This window comes from Cervus canadensis, chromosome 24, assembly GCF_019320065.1.
Source record: "Cervus canadensis isolate Bull #8, Minnesota chromosome 24, ASM1932006v1, whole genome shotgun sequence".
Lineage (NCBI taxonomy): Eukaryota > Metazoa > Chordata > Mammalia > Artiodactyla > Cervidae > Cervus > Cervus canadensis.
In genome coordinates, this window is record NC_057409.1 from 23,036,405 (window position 1) to 23,056,927 (window position 20,523).

Sequence of the window (20,523 nt, forward strand, 5' to 3'; positions counted from 1 at the left end):
TGGCATCACCGACTCAATAGACATGGGTTTGGGTAGACTCCGGCAGTTGGTGATGGACAGGGAGGCCTGACATGCTGTGGTTCATGGGGTCACAAAGAGTCAGACACGACTGAGTGACTGAATTGAACTGAACTGAACTGAATTATGTACCACGGGCTTCCCAGGTGGCTCAGTGGTAAAGAATTACCTGCCAATGCAGAAGACACAGGAGTCTTGGGTTCAGTCCCTGGGGCAGGAAGATCCCCTGGAAGAGGAAATGGTAATCCCACTCCAGTATTCTCTACCATCTGAACCACCAGGGAAGCAGTCAATCCTAAAGGAGATCAACCCTGAATATTCATTGGAAGGACTGCTGCTAAAGCTGAAGCATCAATCCTTTGGCCACCTGATGTGACGAGCCAACTCTCTGGAAAAGACCCTGATTCTGGGAAAGATTGAGGGCGGGAGGAGAAGGGGGCGATGGAGGATGAGGTGGTTAGATAACATCATGGACTGAATGGACATGAATTTGAGCAATCTCCGGGAGAGAGTGAAGGACAGGGAAGCCTGGTGTGCTGCAGTTCATCGGGTCACAAAGTCACAACTTAGTGACTGAACAACAACTGGTATTCTTGCTTGGAAAATTCCATGGACAGATGAGCCTGGTATGCCAAAGTTCATGGGGTCCCTGAGAGTCGGACATGACTTAGTGATTGAAACAGCAACAACTATGTACCAGGCACCACACTAGATATTTTTCAGGTATGATTATTGTGGGTCATGGTCACAACAAAACTGAATTGTATGTTGATGTTATATCTCCATTTACAGATGACGAAACCGAGACACAGAGAAGCTTGGCAATCAGTCCAAGGTGGCAGAGCTAGTGCGTGGTGAGACCAGGACTGAAATCAAAGCCTGTAGTAGAATCTGAGCCCTCACTCTAGGCCTTGGAACAGAGATCCTGAGTCTGCGTTTCTCTAGGCAGGGGAGAATTAGCATGGGCCCTCCTCACTTCTTCTGTGCCACCGAAATTTGGAGTTTAGTGGCTCTAGTGAGGAGGGCCAGAGTTCTCACAGCTTCCCACCACAGGACCTTTGTCATGGGTTTGAGTTCACCCTTCCCATCCTTGGGACTCTGACTCACGTCTAAGGTGGTGACTGCATACCTCAGGCTGAAGAAGGGTATGAACGATGTGTGCAGGACTGGGAAGCCTCTTCAGAATTGTGGTTGAGGGCTTCCCCAATGGTCCAGTGGTTAAGACTCTGAGTTTCCAATGCAAGGGGTGCAGGTTCGATCGCTGGTTGGGGAACTAACATCCCACATGCCATGTGGCATGGCAAAACAAAAAAAAAATTGTCCTCTAAAACACTGGGAGGTTTGGAGTTGGGAATGAAGGGGACAAGACTAAAGGAAGGCTCAAGTCTGGATAAAACACGTGCTGGGCACTGAAAGAGCACCTTAGTGGAAAGATGATGAACTTAGAAGCCACAGTTACCCCAATCTGAACCCCGGATCTGCACTTTACCACTGAGGTGATATTAACAATTTTTCATCATTCTGAGCCTCAGTGTCCTCATGTACAAAGGAGAGATAACAAAATACACACTATCTGGAGCAATCTCAGTACTTTTCAAAATGTATGACCAGGGTGGAAACAAGAGTGAAACAAATGTGACCAGAGAGGAAATGAGTAGCCAGAGAGGAAAAGCATGTGGTTTAAGAAAACAGATAAAGAAGGGAGTGAGCCTGCATAGAAAACCTCACGGCTGAATGAATTCCGGCTAGTTGTTTGCTTCACCCATGTCTTGAAATACTAGATCAAAAGGGCCGAATGTTTGTATTAAAGACAAAATTAATAGCCATTATCTAGTACCTACTAACACTATATTTAGAGTACTGATGAATAATAGAAAAAAGCCTGACAAAGGCCTAATTTCCAAAATGTACAAACTGTTCATACAAATCAACAAGAGCAACAACAATAAAAACATCCCAATCAAGAAACGAGCAAAAGACTTGAAAAGACATTTCTCCAAAGAAGACAAACAGTTGGCCAATAGGCAGGTGAAAAGATGCTCAACTTTGCTAACTATTAGAGAAATATAAATCAAAACTACAATGAGGTATCATCTCACATCACTCAGAATGGTTATCACTAAAAATTGACAAATAATAATGTTAGAAAAGGTATGGAGAAAAAGGAACCCTCCTATATTGTTCGTGGGGATGTAAACTGGTGCAGCCACTGTGTAAAACAGAATCTAAATGTACAATCCTGCAATCACATTTCTGGGCATATATCTAGAAGAAACTCTAATTCAAAAACATACATGTACCCCAATGTTTATTGCAGCACTATTTACAATAGCCAAGACATGGAAGAAACCTAAATGTTAATCAACAGATGAATGGATAAAGAAGATGTGGTATACATAAACAATGGAATAATACTCAGTCATAAAAAAGAACGAAATAATGCCATTTGCAGCAACATGGATGGACTTAGAGATTATCATACTAAGTGAAGTAAGTCAAACAAAGACAAATATCATATGATATCACTTTTATGTGGAATCTAAAATATGATGCAAATGAACTTATTTGCAAAACGAAAATAGATTCACAGACATAGAAAACACATGTTAGAGAAAGCAGGGGAGAGATAAATTAGGAATTTGTGATGAACAGATACACACCAGTATATATAAAATAGTTAAATGACAAGGTCCTACTATATAGCACAGAGACCTACGTTCAATATCCTGTAACAAGCCATAATGGAAAAGAATGTGAAAAACAGAAATTCCCTAGTGGTCCAGTGGTTAAGACTCTGTGCTTTTACTGCTGAAAGCCCGGGTTCAATCCCTGGTCAGGGAACAATATCCCACAAGCTGTGAGGCACTGCCAAAAATGGAAAAGAATACACACACACACACACACACACACACACGGTGAATCACTTTGCTGTATACCAGAAACTAACACAACATTGTAAATCAATTACACTTCAATAAAAATGCAATTATAAACATATAACCCATATCAATGGATAACTGTATTAGATAAGGCAATACATTTAAAGCCTTCTACTGAAATCACAGAAAGCAGCTAGTAAATGTTAATTATTATTATTATTAAAAGAAAGCCAGCATGTAATTAGGTATTTTGATGGCATAATATTATAAGGACAGAAATTAGAAGGCAGAGAACCTGATCTCTATCAACAAAGGAAGGAAAGCATTCTCTCACAAGTTCCTGAATGTAACAGACAGTGAGCTGACGTTTTCTTAGGTGATCATTTCCTCTACGAATTGACATCACTGACCCTAAAGACTCTTAGACCATGTGATCACCCAAGTCTTGCTTGTGTGTGCAGATTATTACTCTGCTTATTGCCTGAGTTTTGTGTGAAAGTCAAGTGTGGCTTGCACTGCTGGGGATAAGCCGGCTGGAGACACGGAGCTACCATGCCACCCCACTCAGCTCTCTCCATGGCTTTGAAACATGCTTTTTTTAAACTTAATTTTTTTTTCCTGTGAAACATGCTTTCAAGAAGGCACATCAGACTTTGGAAAAGGTGTCTTGATCAGTGAGGAAATAAGGCAGCTTTTAAATAAAGTTAATGCTGGACTTCCCTGGTGGTACACTGGTTGAGGGGCTTCCCCATTGCTCAGCAATAAAGAACCGCTGGCAATGCAGGAGATGCAGGAGACTTGGATTTGCTCCCTAGGTTGGGAAGATCCCCTGGAGGAGGACGTTGCAACTTGCTCCAGTATTCTTACCAGGAAAATCTCATGGACAGAGAAGCCTGGTGGGCTATGGTCCATGGGGTCACAAAGAGTTGGACACAGCTAAAGTGATTGAGCATGCATGCACAGTGGTTGAGAGTCTGCCTGCCAGTGCAAGGGACCTGGGTTTGATTCCCTGGTCTAGGAAGATTCTACATGCCCTGGGACAATTAAGTCCATGAACAACAACTACTGAAGCCTGCCCTCTAGAACCCATGCTCCAGAACAAGAGAAGCCACTGCAATGAGAAGCCCAGGCAGCAATGAAGACCCAGCCCAGCCAGAAATAAAAAATAAATTAATTAATTAAAAAAAGATACAGTTAACACTAATTAAATTTACTTCTACTAGTAGCAGCAACTATAATTATTGAGTGTGGACTTTTTAATCCTATGCCCAGTCACGCAGTTGTGTCCAGCTCTTTGCGACCCCATGGTCTATAGCCAGTGTCTTTAGTGAAAGTGAAAGTCACTCATTCATGTCCGATTCTTTGTGACCCGATGGACCATAGCCTGCCAGCCTCCTCTGTTCATGGAATTCTCCAGGAAAGAATACTGGAGTGGGTACCCATTCCCTTTGCTCTGGAGGATCTTCCTAACCCAGGGATTGAACCCAGGTCTCCTGCATTGCAGACAGATTCTTTAGCATCTGAGTCACCAGGGAATCCCAACTCCCTATGAATCCCTTTAGGAGGCATGATGATGATTATCTGCACTTTGGAGATGAGGCAAATGAGGTGCAATGAGGTTAAGCATCTTGCCCAAATTCACCTGGCGGGTCAGAAGAGAGATCAGACCTGCACTTAGGGCATCTGATTGCAGAAACTCTTCCTCTGTAAGACAATCCTAGCACATTTCCCTGGGCAATGTTAATTCTCCACTCTTTCTGTCCCAACTCACTTGAGGACTAGGTGATTCTGAGTCTTTATCACCCTCCCCACTACCTGACCTGGATTTTGAAATCATTGACTTTGAGGTTCAGTCCCTTGCCCAACATATACATGGATCTAATGACTCTGTAGGTATGCTCAGCCTACACATGACCACAGGATTACCTGGGGAGTTAGACTAAATCCTACAAAACCAAAGGTTGTTGCTTATCAGGAACATCAGGACTAAGGATTCTCTGCTTGATATGAAATTTAAATATCAACCATGGAGTCCAGTATATTTCAGAGGAGACTGGCAATGATGATGGGCTTCCCTGTTAGCTCAGATGGTAAAGAATCCACCTGCAATGAAAGAGACCTGGGTTCAATCCCTGGATCTGGAAGATTCTCTGAAGGGAATGGCAACCCAATCCAATATTCTTGTCTGGAGTATCCCATGGACAGAGAAGCTTGGTGGGCTACAGTCCATGGGGTTGCAAAGAGTCAGACATGACTGAGCAATTAACACTTTCACTTGGCAATGATGATACCACTGTGGCATTAAGCTTCAGTGAAGGCCCCTCCTCCCCAGCTAGAAATCTGAGCCCAAACATCACATCTATGCCTTAGGCAACTCCTCAGCATTATACCACTGGATATCACGAGCGGCCACAAGGGCTTCCTGGAGCAAGGCAGTTGTTTGAGCATTCAGAATTCCAAAGTAGGGTGGGAATAAGTAAGGAGAAAATGGTGGCATAAGTCAGACAAAAGTGCAGTGTTGTTGTCAGGAATAATGCCAATCCTTTGTAACCAAGACCTGGAAGGCAAGTCTCTGAACACGACTGGAGGATTAAAGGCCAGCTCTCAAGGAATTGTTTCAAAGGCTCTTGAGCTTAGTTGGCATCCATTACAGTGACATATGCTGCACTTTTAATGGTAATTGTAACTGCCAGCCAATGTCAAGTTGTATCCGCATTCCATTTTCTTCTCTCCTTCAGTGAAGCAGTGATAACCATCAGCCTACTCTAGTTGAAGTATCTTGTATTTGAACAGATTAACAAGATGAGAAACCCAGGAACTACTCCTCCCCTTCCATTTATTTTTACTTTAGTTAGCCTTTAACCAAATTGCCATTATGATCAGAAAAAAAAGAATAACCTTATTCATTTCCTGACAAATCTTCTTTGATGACATTAGTAAGTCATTTATTCACAGATTCCAAAGATTACTTTTAAGAATTCAATAGCCATCAGGAAGCATTTTGCTTAATCACACACACACACACACACAAATGCATACTTTGTACCTTTTTTCTTTTCTAAAGACAATATGGAATTTACCGTGTGATAAAGAAATATTTGAATAGTATTAATCAATATATATTAATATATCATCTAGTTAAGTACCATTAAACCTCTAAGGCAGAGATGCAGGTAACCACAGGGATATTTGCCTCATTCTTTAATAATTTCACATTCTCGGGGATTTGCAATGTCTGCACGAATCCTTCAGTATGTCAAGATGGGATGTTAGAGCAGCCCACTCTTAGTGATATGCACATAGCTATGCTTTTAAAGCCCATTTGTGGTCTCTAGAGAAAATAGATGTAATTAACTTATGGAGGGACCAATAGAGCTTGGCAGTCTAGGACTTTGCCCGAAGAGGGAGGAGCCTATGCAAAGTACCCCCACCAAGAACTTGTAGGGGTGACAGTGAACCTAGAGCATCTGACTTGCTGGATTTCCCATCTTCCTCAAGGATCTGTCCTAACCTCATTACAGCTCTGGCTCTGGAGTTTACACCCTCTTTCCATAAATTCCTACTGCATGAAAAACATGTTGGAAACACACTTATATAGAAATGGAAACAACTTGAAAGTTTGTGTACTGCTTTCTCAGTAATCAATAAAAGACATTACCTGAAGGAACTGCTTGTGGAAATTTTGTTTTCATTGGAATATGTGTGTGTGTGTGTATGCATATGTGTGTTAATTCACATGCATGTCAGTAAATTAAATCACATTCACACACTGAATTTCTTGGCCAAGTTACTAGTTTCTCTTCAAATCTCAACAAGGACACTTACGGTCCCACGTGATTGGGATGTAGTTTGAACAACTCCTTCTGGCAGCATGTCCTTATGCCTTGCAGCCAAATACCTTTTCAAGTTTATCTCTTTCAAGGACAGCTTTGTTCCAGCCACACGCTGCTAACCTTTTCCACTGCACCCACTCCTGACATCCTCGCCCCCGCTAAAAAAACATCAATAGACTCTTGTTGTCTAAAAGGGAAACAGGAATTATTTGACTGACATGGTGCTGTGTTGTGCTTAGTCATGTCCGACTCTTTGCAACCCCATGGACTGTAGCTTGCCAGGCTCCTCTGTCATGGGTATTCTTCAGACAAGAATGCTGGAGTGGGTTGCCATGCCCTCCTCCAGGAGATCTTCCCAACCAAGGGATCGAATCCAGGTCTCCTGCATTGCAGACAGATTCTTTACCAGCTGAGCTACCAGGGAAGCCCTTGACTGACATTGTTGTGTTAGTCGCTCAGTCGTGCCTGACTCTTTGCGACCCCAAGGACTGCAGCCCACCAGGCTCCTCTGTCCATGAGATTTTCCAGGCAAGGATACTGGAGTGGGTTGCTATTTAGTGCCCTTCAAAAACTGGCGCCAAACCACACTAGCAGCTTTGAAACACTCACTACCTTAACTCACGCCACATCTCAGTTAAACTTGGAAGTGAGCGTGAAGATGAGAGAGGTCCAGACTCTGATCTAGGTAAGTTAATGCTGTTTGCTCAGTAGTGTCTAACTGTGATCCCATGAACTGTAGCCTGCCAAGCTCCTCCGTCCATGGAATTCTCCAGGCAAGAATATTGGAGTGGGTTGCCATTCCCTTCAGGGGATCTTCCTGACCCAGGGATTGAAATTGTGTCTCTTAACTCTCCTGCATTGGCAGGTGGGTTCTTTACCACTAGCATCCACCTGGGAAGCCCCAACCTTGTTTAAACTGAACTTTTATTTTATTTTATTTTATTTATCTATTTATTTATTCTAGACTTCTTGGGATCTTGGTTGCTGCAAGTAGGCTTTCTCTTTTTGCAGGGAATGGGGGCTACTCTGTAGTTGTGATACGAGAGCTTTTCACTGCAGTGGCTTCTCTTATTGCAGAGTGAGAGCTTCAATGGTTGTGACGCAAGGGGTTAGTGGCCCTTCAGCACATAGGATCTTCTTGGACCAGGACTGTGTTCACCACATTGACAGGTGGATTCTTAACCACTGGACCACCAGGGAAGTTCTGAAATTTATTCTTAGTTCAAGAGTTACCTGGGTTGTTTGTTACTGGTGGGAATGTAGACCAGTATAAACTGGGACACTCTTTCTTAATGGATATATGGAGAGAGGCTTCAAAAGGTTTATTCTTTATAACAGTAGTTTGAATTTTATGAATTTATCCTGATGTAACCAGAAACTTGGAGAAAAATTTTATATACAGGTTTCCATTATAATATTCATAACATAAGAAGTGGAAACAATCTCAGTATTTAGTTGTAAGGACTTAGATTTCTAGAATTTCATGATGGGTTTCTTATAAGGGACTAGAACATGAATAGCTCAAGAATGGACTATTAAGTATTATGTATTTTTCATTAATTTTTTTTTTTGGCCCTGTCTTGTGGCATGCAGGATCTAAGTTCCCAGACCAGGGATCCAACTCATGCTCCCTGCAGTAGAAGGGCAGAGTCCTAATCGCTGGACCACCAGAGAATTCACTGTATATGTGTATGTTTAACTAGAAATTGATATTGAGAGATTCTCACAAAATAATATTACATAAAAATGTATTACCAAGTTTCCTGGTTGAAGCTTGTATCATCTCTCACTTGAAACATTGTAAAGACCATTTAAGTCTCTCTGAATCATCTCTTGTCTGCCACCCGTTCAGCTGTCCAAACCACAGCAAGTGGGATTGCTAATAAACATCTTTAAACCACAGTTTTGACCCTTCTCTACTTGAAAGACTTAAATGGCTTCTCATTTCTTGATCTCATATTTTGAATCTTTAATCCAACCTCTGAGGTCCTGCATGTACTCAAGCTTTTTTGTCCAGTGTTCTAATGCTTCCTCTGCTCCAGGCCCCTGTGCATGCTGTTTCTCCCCTTCAACTGCTTTCCTCATCCTGTCTCCTGCTCCAGACCTCAGGTCTCATCTTATACCTCCCTTCCTCAGAGAAACCTTGCCTGACTCATTTATGCCTTGAATTCTCTTACCCAGCCAAACTGAACCAGCCAAACTGGTTCAGGTAACTACAAAATTCAGGCTTGATCTAGGACTCAAAAAGTGTCATGAGGACCTGATTATCTTCTTGTCTCTTGGACCCATTTCTTTGGTGATGGCTTCAAAGAGATGTTCACTCTTCATGGTGCTAAGATGGCTGCAATGGCTCCAGCTTCCTCTTTAACTTCAAACCTAGTGGGAAGAGTGGATATACTTCTCCAAGAGGATTCCAATTAATACCCCAGAATTTGGTCTTGATGGCTTGGGTTACTTAACTCCAAGCATATGCCTGTTTCAGAACCAGCCACTGTCTCTGTTGGGGAACAACACTCTGATCTGCCAGGATGCTGTCAGGCCATGTGCTATTCCTGAAGGGAAGAGTTATGTATATGTTGGGTCTCCAAACCCAAACTGGGATTTCAGGAAACAGGCAGAATGGATCCTGGAGAGGAAAGTAAATGTCCATCAGGATTTCTTACAGGTTTGCATAGCACTTTCTCTTTTTGATAATTATATATTTATGTATGTTACTTAAAAAAAGTTGCTTCCCTATAGCACTGCATACTCATCTTGAGAGGGACCATTCTTATCTTTCCCCCTGCCTCACTGTTCTATGCCCAAGGGCCAACATAGTTCTTGGCACAAAGCAGATGATCAATTAATATTTGTTCAGCAACTGTTACCCTCACCCCCCAAAAAGCCCCAAACAAAAAAAACAATCAGTAGAATATAAAACAGTACATATGCTAGGATTCCCATGTTTGTTTTAAAAACTAAATTTCACTCTTGTCCTCTATGCCTGTACAATACAAATCTAAAAGGAAATACACCAACTATAACAGTGGTTATTTCTTTTCAAAAAAATTAACTAATCAATGTATTTTACATTTGGCTGTGCTGGGTCTTCGTTGTTGCTCAAGGGCTTTCTCTAGTTGCAATGAGCAGTGGCTGTTCTCTAGTTGTGAATTTCTCATTGCAGTGGCTTTTCTTGTTGGAGAGCACAAGCTCCAGGGTGTGCAGACTTCAGTAGTTGCGGTGTGCAGGCTTAGTTTCCCTGCTGCAGGTGGGATCTTCCTGGACCAGGGATCGAGCCCACGTCCCCTGCATTAGCAGGCGTATTCTTAACTACTGAACCACCAGGGAAGTTCCAACAGTGTTTATTTCCTGACGGTAAGATTAGGAATGAGGCTTTAAAATAACCCTCTCCTATATTTTCCAAACCTATACTGAACCTATATTATTTTTTAACTGAAAATGTTTTGAAAATATTCTTAAGAGATACATTGCATAAGGTTATTTTATTTGGAATAAAATAGTCCAGTTTTGAAAAGAAACGTTTTCTAAAAGCATAAGGCCTCAGACCACAAGTTTCCCCATGATGAGGTGAATTCCTAGACAATTCAGAGGGGATTACTGGGGATGTAATCGAGTTGACCTAATACCAGGGCTTTGTGCACAGAATTACACGAATCAGCTCACAGACGACCTGATCTGAATCATGTGTCATGTACCATGCTTCCTGGCTTCTGCTTATGACAGCGGATTTAGAATCAAAGGCACTTTCAGGACCATCTCCCCAGTAGAGCATCTTGATTTACAGGGCCTCTGGGTACTCCCTGGGGTTGGCCTTCTTAATAGTGGACCTGCTGTGGAGGTCAAAAGGGAGCAAAGATGGGCCAGGGAAATCAAGACTCAAAAATGCATGCTATTCCACTAAGACCCATGGGTGTTCTGGATAAACATTGTTTATTCCCCAATGTGTGTCCCATGTGGCTCTACCGGTGTGAGACTTCAGTGGGAATCAACTTGAACCTCAGTGCCTTGATTCAAGGCTCAGTTCTGCCTCTGATTAGTTGTCTGTGCTTGCTTTGGTCTCAATGCCTCTGAGATTCAGGTTCTCATCTATACAGTGGGCAAAGAACTCCTTCTTTCGGAGGCTCTTTGATGGCCAGATAAGACCACTTATGTAAAGTGTCCAGCCCCAAGAGTGATTTAGGGTGTGATGTGGGAATCTGGAGGGAAGAACATTAGTGAGCAACAGCCCAGGAGAGCATCCTCTGCCCCTCTCAGCAAGGTCATGTGGGAAGACGAAGGATGCTCTTATTCTCAAACCAAAGCTTTCCTAGTCTGGGCCACATAGTAAGCGAATTTTCTTCTGCTTTTATCTTTTACTTAACTGTCATGACAAAAGCATCAAGATTTCTTTAACTTTAAGCCTCACCTTTAGCATTCCCATCTCTTTCCAATGGCAACATCTTTAAAGCAGAAGATTTGCAGAATGGTCAAGGTAAATGGGACAGGGGTGAGCCCTGAAGTCAGATAGCAAGCAGGAGAGACAAAGTTTAGAGTGAAGCCCAAAATGCCCAAGGTAGGACGAAAATGAACCTTGGGGGTAGAATTTGCTTAGAAAACAGCTCTTCTAAATTTACAGTAAATTGCGGGCAAACTCATCCCATAGCCTGGGTTTTAATTATTTCTTAAATAATCCTATTCTAGAGTTCTCTGGGCAGATGCCACCACACCAGGGATGGAAGGCATCAGGACAAGGAGGCAGTGAGCATGTTGAGAATTTCCAGGTTTGAAATTGCAGTTGTCTTGGGGGTTTTAGTACACGAGTTGCCTTAAGGTAGGAAAGACCCATTGCCTCTTGCCCACCTTTTAACTTCCTGTCACTTAACTCCAGCCACAGAGGTTTTCTTTGAGATCTTTGAGAAGGACAATCCTTTTTTTTCCCTTTTCTTTCCTTTTCTTTAGCGCACTGACATCTCATCACCACATCTCATGTCACCTCCCCGGGGGAAGCCTTCCCAGGTGCCCCAGCTAAATAACTGTAGCTTCCCCTGTTCCTGTCCCAGCAACCTGTACTCATCTTCTTGGTAATGTTCTCACCTGCTTACTCATTACTTTGTAATGATTTATTTACTTGTTTATTATTTGTTGAGCCAAAAGAGGTTATAAGCTTCTGAAGAAAGTGTCTTGCTGGTTCCCAGCCGGATCCCCCATGCTCCTTGTGTAGGGCTCTGATTAATGTGGCTTCAGCAATGCACGCAGGTAGCTTGATGTTTTCCAGTTGCTAAGCCACGTCCAACTCTTTGCAACCCCAAGGACTGCAGCACACCCAGCTTCCCTGTCCTTCACTGTCTCCTGGAGTTTGCTCAAACTCATGTCCACTGAGACAGTGATACCATCCAACCATCTCATCTTCTGTTGCCCCTTCTCTTCTGCCCTGAATCTTTCCCAGCATCAGGGTCTTTTCCAATTACTTGGCTCTTCACATCAGATGGCTAAAGTATTGGAGCTTCAGCTTCAGCATGAGTTCTTCATGAATATTCACAGTTAATTTCCTTTAGGGTAGACTGTTTGATCTTCTGCAGTCCAAGGGATTCTCAAGAGTCTTCTCCAGCACCGCAGTTTGAAAGCATCAATTCTTTAGCACTCAGCCTTCTTTAAGGTCCAACTCATATCCCTCTATGACTGCTGGAAAAATCATAGGTTTGACTATGGGACCTTTGTCGGCAAGGCAATGTCTGTGCTTTTTAATACGATGTCTAGGTTTGTCATAGCTTTTCTTCCAAGGAGCAAGCACATGGGGTATATGGAGCTTATATCTCCAGGTCACCTGGGCTGGATCACACCGTGCTAGGCAGATCGGAGGATTTTCACCAGTTTTGACTTCCAGAAACCACTCAGGCAAAGGTTCTTAACCTTTTCAGGGTCACAGATCTCTTTAGGTATTTGGTAAAACCAACCGACTCAACCAAAAGAACATAAAAATGCACTCAAAAACACTACTTACAATTTAGGGTTTGGAGACTCCTAACGCCCCAGGTGGAAACTCCAGACTTGAGAAAAACCAAGGGGAGAAGAAAGATCAGGAAGTCCACGCCAGAGTCTCAGAAGAGAGTTCTTAAAATCGGGTCTGCTTAAAGTGACCTATGTTCTTGGATTTTATACACTCGAAAAAAACAAAAACAAAAACAAAAACAAAACTCGGCGGCAAGAGATCGCTTCTGGTTCCGGCTCGACCAAATGCTCCCTCCCTTACGTGGTTCAGGAGAAGACAACCAGTGACACTTCCCGCCGCAAGTGTCTGGGGAAATCGCTTAGCTAGGTCTGATCAACGTTTGCGGAATGAATGAAATCATATTCACGGCGCGGGTGAATCAAGGAAGTAGTTCCTTCTGCGCTCCCCGCGCAGGGCTCCTCAGTGCGGAACCCGCGTAGCTCTTGGTGCTCCGCGCACCGCACATCAGGCCGGATGCCGAGGTCTGCGCGCAGGTGTATTCGCACCTAGGGCCGCCCGCGCGGCGCGGCGCGGCGCGGGGCGGGGCGGGGCGGAGCCATCTGCGGTGGGCGGGGCCATCTGAGGCGGGGCGGGGCCATCTGAGGAGGGGCGGGGCGGGAGGAGGGAGGAGAAAGAAGGGAGTCGGGAAGCGGGGAGGAGAGGGGAGGAGAAAGGAGGGTGAGAAGGGATGAGGAAAGGGGAAGAGCGGGAGGAGGGAGAGGAGGAGGGGAAGGTGGGAGGTGAGGCGGGGAGGAAGTGCGGTAGCGAGGGAGCGGGAGGAGCGGGAGGGGAGGGAGGGCAGCGGCGCGGGGCGGAGTCTGCAAACTTTCGCTTCGAGGGCATTGTGGGAAGCAGCCATGGTCTGATGCGGGCGCCTCACCTGTCAGCCGCGCCGGCTCCAGCGCTCGCGTCTCGCCCTCGCGTCCCCCGCGCTCGTTCCTCGCCGGCCGAGGACGGCGGCGGCCCGGCCACCATGGTGAGTGCGGGAGAGCGGGGCGGCGGCGCGGACCCCGGCGGGTGTGTGCGGGCGCCCTCCCCGAGCACCTGCCGCGCCGGGCCGGGCGCGCGGCCGGTAGGGGAGCAGCCCCGTAGCGCCCCGCGGTCCCCCACCCTGCCATCCCGACCCCGGCCCGGGACACCGGGGACGCCAGCTCGGGTCCCTCGCGGTCACCGAGCGCCGCTGCTTCATTCATTCGACCGTTTTGCTGAGCACTCAGTCTGTGCCAGGCGCGGTGCCGGGCGGCGGAGACGTCGTGGGGACCCGGTGGAGCCCTGGCTGTTGGAGGCTTATCTTCTAGGAGGAGGATGAGGAAGGAGGGAGATGAGTAATAGACCAGTAAAATCGAGATAACTTCCGAGAGTAAGTGCTCTGAAGTCTCAAGTACAACCGGATGCAAGGATGGAGAGGCAGGTATAAAAGAGGGGCAGGAAGCGAAGGCCTCCCTGAGGAGGTGACATCTGAGCTGTTGGAAGTCCTCGGGGGGCATTGCAGGTGTTGGGAGCAGAGAGAGCAAAGGCCAGAGAGGAGGAACCCTTGCTTCTAGTGGGACAGGTAGGCAGGTGCCAGATAAGACATCCTCATAAGCCCAGTTAAGGAGTTTGGATTCTATTCCAATCGAGTGGAGGGGGACCAGTCTGCAGTGATCCAGGTGAGAGATCCTGGTTGCTGTTGATGGAAGCGATAGCTTCAAGCGCCTCTCGTTCTTGCCTTCTGTTCAGGGTAGTTTTTTTTTTTTTTTTCTTTTGAGCGTGCAGTGCCCTGAACAGCACTGAGTTCCACTTCCCCAGGTGAGCTCACTTCCCAAATCAAAGGAGGAACAAAAGTGGCCCGCACTCTGGACTTGAGTACCCGCTGCAGGCGGAGCAGGAAGGCGCCAAGGGTTACAAAAGTTGATGGACAAGGAGGGCAGCGGAGTGCTGAGCTCCTGGTCCAGAAGATCACAGATGGTGGTTCCTAGGTTTGACTGCATAGACTGGAGGCGCCATTGTTGTTTGTTGAGGGTTCCTTGTAAATACAGCATGGTGCAAAAAGGAACCTGTAAATAATGGAGCAACTCTCCTGGCTTGCTCAGGTTTCCCAAGGAACACAGTGACAGATGCATCATTTGCCTCACGAAGAATGGAGTGAGGCCCCGGAGTCTGTGAGTTGCAAAAATCTTCCATCCAGAAAGCTGGTACAAGTTCTGGACAACACTTGCAGTGGAGTTGTATTTTTTCTTGCTGGTGTCAATGATGAGTTGATAAAAAATGTGCAGTTTCCCTATTTTTTCATCAGACCTTGCCCAATGGGAGATATTGATGTTTTTGAGTGCTTGTGATAACCAAGCAGGATTCTCAGCTCTTTACCTTCATGATCTCAGTTGGTTCTTTCAACAAGCAATCAAATGAAAGTGTTATGCTCTTTGCATTTTACTTGCTCTGGCCTGTCCCAGCAACATGTCCTTGGATCATGCCTTGACCTCTCTGTGCCAGTTTGCTCATTTATAAAGTGGAGATAGTAATTGATCCTAACTCATAAGGCAGTGGTTCTCAAAGTTTGGTCTGGGTACACTTAGGAGTCCCCAAGGTTTTTTAGAAGTCCAGAAGGCCAAAACTCTTTTCATAATAGCACAAAGGTATTATTTGCCCTTTACATGTTCATTCCTACATGAGTGAACATGGTGTTTTCTTAAGGTTAACCTGACCTGGGAGAGTGCAGCAGAGTGAATGCAAAAGCAGTAGGCCAGTCCAGCTGTCTTCTATTGAGCCAGACTTTAAGGAAATTTGCCAAAATGTAAAACAATGCCATTCTTCTCATTTATTTTTCCTTTGGAAAATATTGTTACTGTTCGTTAAAGAGTTTCTGTTAATGTGTAACAGGTTGACTATAGTTTTTAAGTGAATGAATAAGTATCTAAATTTTTTCTGTACTTAAATTCACAATACAGTAAACATCAATACAACTTACATAAACAAAAAGTCTTTGGGGCTGAATTTTTAAAAATATATATACATGTTTTGCTTTCTTGTTTTATTTAATTAATACCTTATTTTTATTATTTGGGGCTGAGTTTTTAAGAGTAAAAAGAGTCCCAGACAGGTTCTGTGCATGAATGCAAGTGAAAGCTGGTAGACCAGCTTTGCCCATTGTAAGTGCTCAGTGACTGTCACTTCCTATCTTTTATTACTGTCACTTGGCAGAGAAGCATAAGTGGCCCTCCCCATTGCCCAGCATCTCTAGGCTTTTTCGTGAGGGTTGCTTTGTGACTCCCTGTTTTAGTTCTGCTTCGTTCCTGACTCTTGCTGCTAGGAAACTGGAAGATGCCCACAGCATCCTGCTGGTACCTACACACATAAAATGGTCCTTGGTTCCACTGGGCCAGTGATCTAGATTTCAAGGGCAGAAATCTCATACACTTTGCATCTAGGGGCAGTGCTTATAGCTGGATAGTTCTGTTTGCATCAGCTTTGTACTTTTGCACCCTGCCTTTGTTTTAGAAATCTCTACCTTGGGAAATAAAGCTAGGGTTATTGTGTTTTCAGAGATCCCCACTGGCTGTGAGCCCAGTGCACTTAAACACTTAACTGGGGAGAATTTACTATTACATGGTTGCCAGTGTTGATGGAAGAAGGAGGATTTTAAAACTTTGCTCCTTTATGTGTTTGTTTTCCCTTGGACAGAGGAGCCCTGGTGGGCTACAGTCCATGGGGTCACAAAGAGTTGGACATAACGTAGACCACCACCATCACCAAGCAGATATCAGTGAGGATTTACAGGGTGAAGTTTGAAAGGCTTTGGGAACACCCTTAATAAAAATGCATGTGGACTTTGTTTTATGTAGTCATCGTGCTTCTGAAAAGTTGAGGTGACTTTTAACATCACTTTGTGAACAAAACTGGGAAATTACCCATTGAAAGAATCTGAAATGGTGACCCTTTTTGAAACATCAGTAAGCACCTTCTTGTGTTGCAAGTCCAATTCTCATAATATATGTTATTTATCTAAAGTAAAATAGACTTAGGTTACAAAAAAGTCAAGGAGTTTTTGATGTGATTTTGCATTTGACTTGAGAGAGAGACCTTCCCAAACTGAACTGTAAAGGTATTCCTTTATCAGAATTCATGTTTGCATCAGTGTAAGTCCTTCCTATTCCTAAATAGGGTAATTCCAAGCTTCCTTGTGCATCATAATCTCATTGTATTACAGAGAAATGGGAACAGTGAGAAGGAGTTGCCAAGAGTAAGGGTGGAGATATCTAACTTAGAACCTGGAGACCCTGCTGTGAGTCCCCCTCCCCACCATTTTTATTGTCTCAGGTTTAAATATATTGTAATTAGCATGATTGCAGCCATGAAATTAAAAGACCATTACTCCTTGGAAGGAAAGTTATGACCAACCTAGACAGCATATTAAAAAGCAGAGACATTACTTTGCCAACAAAGGTCCATCTAGTCAAGGCTATGGTTTTTCCAGTAGTCATGTATGGATGTGAGAGTTGGACTATAAAGAAAGCTGAGCACCGAAGAATTGATGCTTTTGAACTGTGGTGTTGGAGAAGACTCTTGAGAGTCCCTTGGACTGCAAGGAGATCCAACCAGTGTATCCTAAAGGAGATCAATCCTGGGTGTTCTTTGGAAGGACTGATATTGAAGCTGAAACTCCAATACTTTGGCCTCCTGATGCAAAGAACTGACTCATTTGAAAAGACCCTGATGCTGGGAAAGATTGAGGGCAGGAAGAGAAGGGGATGACAGAGGATGAGATGGTTGGATGGCATCACCGACTCAATGGACATGAGTTTGGGTGGACTCTGGGAGCTGATGATGGACAGGGAGGCCTGGCATGCTGCGGTTCATGGGGTTGCAAAGAGTTGGACACGACTGAGTGACTGAACTGAACTGAATTAGAATGTATTGTTCTTTTGGTTGGTGGTACATATATACAATGGAATATTACTCAGCCACTAAAGGGAATGAAATTATGTCATTTGTAGAGATGTGAATGGACCTGGAGTCTGTCATACAGAGTGAAGTTAAGTCAGAAGGAGAAAAACAAATATCATATATTAACACATATATGTGGAATCCAGAAAAATGGTACAGATGAACCTATTTGCAGGGCAGGAATAGATAGATACACAGACAGATGTAGAAAATGAATGTGTGAACACAGAAGGTGGGAGGGTGAGATGAATTGAGAGAATGAGATTGACAGATATGCACAACCATGTGTAAAACAGATAGCTGGTGGGAATCTGCTGTGTAGCTCAGGATGCTCAACAGGGTGCTGAGCAATGATCTAGAGGGTGGGATGGGGTGGGGAAGTGAGATGGAGGGGATATATGTATGCATAAAGCTGATTCACTTCATCATACAGCAGAAACTAACACAACATTGGAAAGTGAAAGTGAAAGTTGCTCAGTTGTATCTGACTTTTTGCAACCCCATGGCATATACATTTCATGGAATTCTCCAGGCCAGAATACTGGAGTGGGTAGCCTTTCCCTTCTCCAGGAGATCTTCCCAACTCAGGGATCGAACCAAGGTCTCTCGCATTGCAGGCAGATTCTTTACCAGCTGAGCCACAAGGGAAGCCCAAGAATCTGGAGTGGGTAGCCTATCCCTTCTCCAGGGGATCTTCCCAACCCAGAAATTGAACCGGGGTCTCCTGCATTGTAGGCGGATTCTTTACCAACTGACCGAAGAGGGATGCCATAGTTTTACAACACTGTAAAGCAACTATTAGTTCAGTTCAGTTGCTCAGTTGTATCCTACTCTTTGTGACCTTGTGGACTGCAGCACACCAGGCTTCCCTGTCCATCACCAACTCCCAGAGCTTTCTCAAACTCATGTACATCGAGTCGGTGATGCCATCCAACCATCTCATCCTCTGTCATCCCCTTCTCCTCCTACCTTCAATCCTTCCCAGCATCAGGGTCTTTTCCAATGAGTCAGTTCTTCACAGCAGGTGGCCAAAGTATTGGAGTTTCAGCTTCAGCATCAGTCCTTCCAATGAACACCCAGGACTGATCTCCTTTAGGATGCACTGGTTGGATCTCCTTGCAGTCGAAGGGGCTCTCAAGAGTCTTCTCCAACAGCACAGTTCAAAAGCATCAGTTCTTCAGTGCTAAACTTTCTTTATAGTCCAACTCTCACATCCATACATGACTACTGGAAAAACCATACCTTTGACTAAATGGACCTTTGTCACCAAAGTAATGTCTCTGCATTTTAATATACTCTCTAGGTAGCTTTTCTTCCAAGGAGCAAGCATCTTTTAATTTCATGGCTGAAATCACCATCCACAGTGATTTTGGAGTCCAGAAAAATAAAGACTCTCACTGTTTCCATTGTTTTCCCATCTATTTTCCATAAAGTGATGGGACCAGATGCCATGATCCTTGGTTTCTGAATGTTGAGCTTTAAGCCAACTTTTTCTCTCTCCTCTTTAACTTTCATTAAGAGGCTCTTTAGTTCTTCACTTTCTGCCATAAGAGTGGTATCATCTGCATATCTGAGGTTATTGATATTTCTCCTGGGAATCTTGATTCCAGCTTGTGCTTCCTCCAGCCCAGCATTTCTCATGATGTACTCTGCATATAAGTTTAATAAGCAGGGTGACAATATACAGCATTGACGTACTCCTTTTCCTATTTGGAACCAGTCGGTTGTTCCATATCCAGTTCTAACTGTTGCTTCCTGACCTGCATACAGGTTTTTCAAGAGGCAGGTCAGGTGGTCTGGTATTCCCATCCTTTGAAGAATTTTCCACAGTTTATTATGATCCACAGAGTCAAAGGCTTTGGCATAGTCAATAAAGCAGAAATGGACATTTTTCTGGAACTCTCTTGCCTTTTCGATGATCCAGCGGATGTTGGCAATTTGATCTCTGGTTCCTCTGCCTTTTCTAAAACCTACTTCTGCTAGGTCCATATTAAAAAAAAAAAAGAAAAAAAAAAAAGCTTTTTATGTCTAAAGAAAATTCCACTTTGAGGGTGAGGACGCCTAACAGTAGTGACCACGCTCCTCTGTGGTGTGATCTGACTGCTGGCCAGTACTTACTGTGGGTAGAGGGCTTGGGAATAGACTCTCTGTGATGTTCTGTTCTCCCAAGAGGGTTCATCTACAATAGGCCCTTCTCATGTGTCTCCCAGCAACACCAATGAGACTTGTATTTACCCCTCACTGGGATTGTTACTTCTGAATTCCCATGACTGGTTTTGTGACAAATACTGTCAACAGCTTACAATTTTTGTGTGGTATTTTATTAACGACAGCAGGAAGGAAGTGGTCAGCTGATTGTGTATTTGCCACAAATACACAGCTGTTTTTAACATCTGTCCTTTCAGGTTCCATGAATTATTTTATTACAGATGAAGACATAATGGATAAAATAACCCCTAACACAAGTAAAGAAACCTCCTGTGGAAACTTCCCTGGCAGTCCAGTGGTTATGAGCCTGTGTTCCCAATGCTGGGGAAACAGGTTCAATATCTGGTTGGGTAACTAAGATCCTACATGGAAATAAAAAAAAGAAACCTCCTGAGTCTTCAAAGATTAGCATTCCTTGACATCTCTATAAATCATTCCTTCAATTTTATTTTCTTGTTACTATACAGAGATTCTCCCAGTGAGCTGAGGCTTCACTGGGGTTCCTTCTTTCCTAGAGTCTCCCTTTCTGGTGTATCTAGTTTTACTCTGATGGAATACTTTGCCCAGGAGAAATTCCCTTTCCATGGTGTGAAGCCCCCAAATCCTGTGATTTTAAAGAATGCAGGCAGAGATCAGAGGCAGATGCCCCTAAAATCCTCTCTGAAGTGTACTGAGCTGTCTTGCCAGCATTCTG

The 20,523-nt window shown here is 44.1% G+C and overlaps 1 protein-coding gene across 1 annotated transcript in view; it reads left to right on the forward strand.

Moving 5' to 3' along the window:
- Positions 1-13,454: 13,454 nt before the first annotated feature.
- AP1S3 (adaptor related protein complex 1 subunit sigma 3) overlaps positions 13,455-20,523 on the forward strand; it is a 66,646-nt gene continuing 59,577 nt past the window's right edge. The window contains exon 1 of the mRNA XM_043445766.1: positions 13,455-13,674. Within this exon, the coding sequence (XP_043301701.1) occupies positions 13,564-13,674 (111 nt within the window). The 5' untranslated portion in view covers positions 13,455-13,563. The remainder of the gene's footprint in view (positions 13,675-20,523) is intronic.